We start from the raw sequence: 6,840 nt of genomic DNA on the forward strand, positions 1-6,840 counted from the left end.
AAACGTATTTTTTTACAGAATGGTGTAGTATTTGGGCCTTTCTTCATAATGCCGTTCACAATATTCTCCGGGTTCTTCCTTCGCTACTGCGACGCACCATTTTTCGTTCGCTGGATGTTCCACATATCATTTCTAAAGCACGGTCTCGTCGGGCTCGTTCTAGCGATATTCGGCATGGACCGCCCCAACCTCCTCTGTTCACAACTCTATTGTCACTACAAGTACCCCAAGCAATTCTTACTAGAGAGTGACATGTTAGACGAAAAATATGCCATAGTCATTATAGCATTGTTCGCTATAAGTTTTGTTGTAATGACGCTGTCGTATATAATTTTGAGAATTAGACTAAAATGTAAATGGTGATGTGATATTATGTTAGCATTAATTTTATGGACAGATTTATTATTGTGACAGTGACATATGTTAGATAAGAAGTGAATATGAGTTAATGGGTAGGTGAATTCGCATTTCTCTTTACAGTAAATAGTACAATGTTAAGAAAGTGGGCCAGTAAGAGTTCAGAATGAATGTATGTCATAAAATATGGAATGACGAAGTGTTGTTTTCGATTATCGACCATTATCACAGGGCCTAATCAACCCCTTCCTCCTCCTAATCCCTTCTCAATGGTCGACATCGATTCCATAATTCTGGAAATTTGATTATTTATAAGCAATAACTCGACATTAAATATTTGCCTGGAAATATTGCCTACAAAATGTTTTAACGATTACAAACAGTTCCAAACATAAGTAAAGTTAGCTCTCTTCAATATTTTTTTTATTATAGTATTCTGATAGCCCAGCATACATAGACTGGTATGTCGTAACTGCCATATAGGTATAATATTTTGTACACGGTCCAAAACATAGCTACATGTAAAGTTTATTTAAAGAGAAAAGGTATTCTCATTTAACATTTTCTGTGATTACCTCTATGTTTAATAGAAAAATGTAGAATAATTTTGCATATAAGTAAACTCACTTTGTTTACAGTAATTATTTAAATATGTTTGTATTCTGTAGAAGAGCAAATATTGCGTTATATTTTAAAGTTATTGCATTATAAACAATGAGTATTGCAATATTATGCTGCCTGATTATTGCGTGCTTATGCACTCATACTTGTAAGAAAAGGAAAATGAACAACGATTATTTTCCATAAAAAATATTATTACATTCCAAAAAACTCAGGAATAATAATAGTGAATTATCTTAATCAGTTAAGGCTCTCCTCCAAGCAAAACGGCGCGGTAACCGCACCGATTTTCGAAGCTATTTATTTAAAATTAATTATACATACAGAGACAAAATTAAACATCGTATTTCTGTAATATTTTATGTTTACTTCGGTTGTTTCAAGTTCCTTATACCGTGGTGTATGGTTAACACATAATGATAATGTCAATAAAATTGTTGATGCTGTGCATCGCTTTCTAAAGGAGGTACATATTATTGTAATTTGTAACCAACACTATTAGATAGACAATTTTATATTTACAACAATACTTTGGTGTTTACAAATTTTTAAAAACACCAAATTTTTTTTTTTTTTCATAAAATAATCTGTATACTTAACACGTGCGCCGGAATATATAGAACGAAAACTAAAAGTCGTTTGCTCTAGGGAGGGTCTTAACCACATCACAAATATTAACACCGTTTAAAGAACATAAAAGAAATTTCACAAATTATTCTACTATTAAATAAGTATGAAATCTTTAATATCATCATTATTGATACTCAGTTCTTCAGAACTTGATTAGTTTGTATCAATTTAGGAATAAATGTTTTTACATTTTATCTATGTGTTAAAATTAATAAAAATGACGAACACGTTTGTAGCATGGCAGCTGGTCCATCTTAGGCTTATCGGCCAACCTCGACTAAGGTCAGGGTGTCCTATTCCGTCTTCAGGGGTATATCCGTATTTTTGCATTCACGGGAATTCTAATCGAAGGGACAGCTTTGATGGCCGTATAGTTTAAAAAGGGATTTTTGACTCTCTTACCTATACGGCTATCGAAACTGTCCTTTTAATAGAACGCACGTAATTGCTAAAAGACGGATTTGCCCCTATAGACGGATTCGCCTGTATATTTATAGAGGCGAAAACCCTAATCCGCTAGACGGATTTAGGTCCACTGACTTTATATCCGTTTGACGAATCCTGGGACAGTTTGTAATATTGCTTAAAATAATATTGAATACTATACTCAAAATAAACATCTAAAATAATATTTCAATATATGTACACACTTATAAATATGCACAATTTGCCAATATGTTAATGTAAATATGTATTTTTTAAGAATTAAAGTACCCGGTTATGATTTAGTTGATATTTTAAATTATAAAAATATATATATATACTCATACCGTAATGTATCAAAGATCAAAAGACCAAAACCAAGTCCAAATATATAAATAATTCTAACACTTTTTATTTATGTATTTTTTAAGTTGAATTAAAACTGCATATAAAATATTATGCTCAGGAACACTTTAGGTATTTAGAAGCAATTAAATAGTAATGAAAAAAGGCATGGCCTCCAAACACATTTGAATTGTTTCTTTCTTCGACGTAAACGCATAGTTAGACCAGAATATGGTAAAAGGCATATTTAATCATCCAATTTGTGCATCACGTCAACTCTTACCAGCGTGGGTTATTCGGTAATAACTAAAAAAGTACTTGATTGGATCAGCTACATCTTTATTTAAGTCATGTCTTTGCAAATACAATAAAGATTGAGGGGATCAATAACTCAATAAAATGGGAGATAAATTTATCTCTCATGGGTAAAGTTAAAAAGATGATTATTACACCCCCAAATTGTTTCTGCAGTAGAGAATATAAGAAAAAACAATGTTTTTTCGGTTATATGTCCACTGTTGGATATAAGCTACACCCAGACACTAATAGTACATAGAAACAAAGATATATGCGTTTAATGTATTATAAGTAATTTTATATGTAAAGAAAAAGTCTAAATTTTATATTGAAAAAATGGAAGAGGGAAAATTGAAATAAATTAAATATAATTTTTGTTATAAATTGTTTTACTTTTTACAATCAAACAAAGGCGTAGGTAGAGGGGGCCAGGTGGACGCCGCCCACCCTAGAAGAAGTCGCTTCTAGAGGGCTCGTATGGTGCAATTCTTTCGTTGAATTCATCGTTGTTTTTCCTTCCGCCAGCTGCCCCTAAAGAAAATCTATAGCCACACCAATGAACCCAAACATTACAATAGTCTAATGGTATATAGTTCCGGCCTGTTCATCTCAATATTACGGTACAGACAGAGGTAATTGTAATAGCAAAGCAAGGTACACTGACGAAGGAATTTCTCAAGACAAAAAGCTTAATTTACACACACATACACCTGCCTTTTTTTCGAAAAGGTAGATAGAAGCACAATTAGTGCAATTAGCACAATTACTTTTGACCAAATATAGACTTATACGGAATACTCCGTCCCGTAATATGATATTGGAGTGAAAATATAATTATATTGGGCACAAATTCTAGATTCCGAGCTGATACTAAGCAGGAAAACCCAATTACCTGGCCCGGGGATCAATCCTCAACGCGGCAAAACCAAGCCATTCAGGCAGTCTGCCGCTACATAAAGTATTTTTACAAATGCTCTTAACTGCAAGTCAATGCAAGAATACATATTATTTCTGCACAAATCGCAATATCTTATCAAACGTCAGCCCACAGGTATCATAAAATGACCGATAAGCTGCAAAGAAAAAAATGCACAGGCTTACAAAACAACCATACCACTTAACAAAGACCAAAGTCAACCGAGGACGATAGAGTATGTAGAGGGCTGACTCGCTCCAATGCATCTGCTATAAGCCAGGATCGACTGTGGCGCCGATTTCATGACACCAAGCCGTAAGGTCGACGAATCTCTATAAAAACTAATATGTCTTTAATAATAATAATAATATCAGCCCTGTATTATATACTTGCCCACTGCTGAGCACGGGCCTCCTCTACTACTGAGAGGGATTAGGCCTTAGTCCACCACGCTGGCCTAGTGCAGATTGGTAGACTTCACACACCTTCGAAATTCCTATAGAGAACTTCTCAGATGTGCAGGTTTCCTCACGATGTTTTCCTTCACCGTTAAAGCGAACGATAAATTCACAAAGGTCTTGGCAGTCCGTTCCACACCCAACTAGGCTATCACCGGTTACACCCAACTAGGCTATCGCCGGTTAGTATGACTATCAATATGTCTTTAGCCCACAACGAAAATAATTAAACATAAAAAATGGAGGGAGTTGAAAATATTCCAACACTTGTTTCCATATTAGACTATACGTTATAAAGTTACGATTTCTTTGGCTTCGTATCGATGACTTAACTTCCTCGAGAACTCACGGACTCAATGTGTTCCGAAGATCTTAGTTGCTGTGTACAATAAGTTCTGCCCTACTTCTGAGAACTTCGACGAAGCATCTTGCAAGATAATGGAGGTTGTAGATTCGCGAGGGTCGAGTTCAGAGTAATTAATCCATCATAAGGATAATTGACTAATCGTAGTGCTACATGAAGTACCACGACCATGGACATACTGCTACAACTACGTGCATAATGCCGCAGTATTATTTGCCTTAGTAATGAAAAGGATAATATAAGGATAATAACCTTGTTGTCCAAAGGACCAGTATCGAAACGTGAAATTTTCTGAAAGAGAACCCACACAACATATATTTACTAATATGCATAAATGAAGTCTGCGGCGAGCGGTGAAACGGACACGGCAAGATCGTTTCGTCATTCAAAGCAATAAAAAAAATCAAATTTTAAAAAGTACAGCACTTTAAGGAAAGAAAGTAAAATGCTTGATTATTCTTCCTTCTTCACGAACATTTTCAATACGTTGCCTCGTTTATCTAAATATACGCTTACTCTCCAAAAAAGATGATTTGCCCGATTTGCATTTAAACAAATAACTCTTGAATGGCAGTCATAAATCATTTTACATATTGCTAGCTTTTGCTCGCTGCTTCGCCCACATGAAGGAGATTTCCATGATATTTTTTTCCGACTTCCTTGATATCGTTATACATATTATGACCATTACAAAAAAACATTATAAATTGCAGCCTATGTGTTATTCTGATGTATAACCAATATTACTGTAAATTTTCATCCAAATCCGTTCAGTAGTTTTTTCGTGAAAGAGGAACAAACATACGTACATCCATACAGCCACCCTCACAAACTTTAGCATTTATAATATGAGTAGGATAAAACCTTAGCACATAAACTAAATAGGCAGCAAAGAATGTTATGGTAGACAATTAACTTTGTCCATTATATGATAATATTTTCCAACCGCAGCCGTCACACCCTATACGCAAAACAACAAGATATCATACTTCCGCATTCGCATTATGTACAGTCGGACAAGAAAGTGGCTGAATAAACCCAAAACTGGAAACCATGTTATGCTCGTTATGTTGAAGAATTAATTTTCTCCGTACAAAATAAAGTTGACCAAAAGAAAAAAAAGTTGTTCCCAAGGACACAAAATTATGTAGGATATTTGAAATGTCCAATTTGTTCAGCTACTTTTTTGGTGGACTGTACCTCAGGTTTCAATATCAATTCTCATTTCATATTCCGAACCTACGGTAACATCATGATCATGTCAGTATTTGAACACAAAGAAGGTAGAGGTCGGTCAAGTTATGAAACTAAAAACGTGATTGCCGCGTTAGTTTATGTGTAAATTATTAATTATATCCAAATAGTAATATAATGCACTTGATAAATACAATGTAGGCTAAATTTAATATCTACCTACAACAGAAATTGCGTCTCTCGAGAATGGCCAAACTTGTGCATACTTATTTTATTTAATGCGTACAAGTTGACCATGGACCATGACTTATCAGAACGAACGACGAGTATAATCTGAGAGTATAATTGATTGACGTCGATGACGTGACTCTGACTGGGGGTTTTGACTTTTTTTATTGCAAAAGGCTAGCAAAGGAGTAAACGCCTTATAGAACGTAAATGCCAATGTTTCAATAGCTCATTAAAAGGACATAAAACTACTATTTCACAACATTTAAATTGCCATTACTCAAAACTATTATGTATAGTAATTAAAAGGTGTACATTGTACGTGTTTATTATTTGATAAATTAACATTTACTCCCCACACGTGGTATTTGTTAATTTTGCATTTTGTATTATTTTGTGTAAAGTCGATGTCTAATTAAATATTATAAAGTTCATATAGATTAAATCGTATAATATTGCGTACAGAATTCTCTGCGTGATATCCGATATGAAAAGCAAAGAGCGGCTTATGCCTGACATGTCGTGTAGTTAAAAATAATATTTTTTAAATTGAATAAGGTAGACAGGTGCAAGCTGTGTGCCCACACTCTGCGATGCATCATCAACCAATACATAAGGGGAGACTGTCGCATTATGGCGCATTACTTGATTCGCATATTAATCATACTACCTCCGAGTGAACATTGCACCTTATATTTAAATATATAATGCACTGTTCTTATTGTATTATAGCTATTTCTTTTATATTATAAAAGCCCTGTTTATCTATCGATGATTACGCCAATGTCGAGTAATGGTAGCGGATACAAAACAAAAAGACTAAAATATCATATAATAAAAGAACTAAATTTTGAAATGATATCCTATAAATTCTTTCACACAATGTAAACAGCTTGTTGATTGGATTTTGACACATCGCAACAGCTAGATATTTATCGCAGTTATCTACTATTTTAATAATTATCGCATATATCCGCTACATAAACGATTGGGTGCTAAATGCATTC

General features: G+C 34.1%; 1 protein-coding gene across 2 annotated transcripts in view; it reads left to right on the forward strand.

Annotated features, from left to right (window-relative positions):
* LOC115452028 (ATP-binding cassette sub-family G member 1-like) overlaps nt 1-1,802 on the forward strand; it is a 44,076-nt gene extending 42,274 nt beyond the window's left edge. For both annotated transcript variants that reach the window (XM_037442480.1, XM_037442481.1), the window contains exon 10: nt 19-1,802. In XM_037442480.1, coding sequence (XP_037298377.1) covers nt 19-363 — 345 coding nt within the window. In that variant the 3' untranslated portion in view covers nt 364-1,802. The remainder of the gene's footprint in view (nt 1-18) is intronic.
* Nucleotides 1,803-6,840: the final 5,038 nt, after the last annotated feature.

This window comes from Manduca sexta, chromosome 24 (assembly GCF_014839805.1).
Source record: "Manduca sexta isolate Smith_Timp_Sample1 chromosome 24, JHU_Msex_v1.0, whole genome shotgun sequence".
Taxonomy (NCBI): Eukaryota; Metazoa; Arthropoda; class Insecta; order Lepidoptera; family Sphingidae; genus Manduca; species Manduca sexta.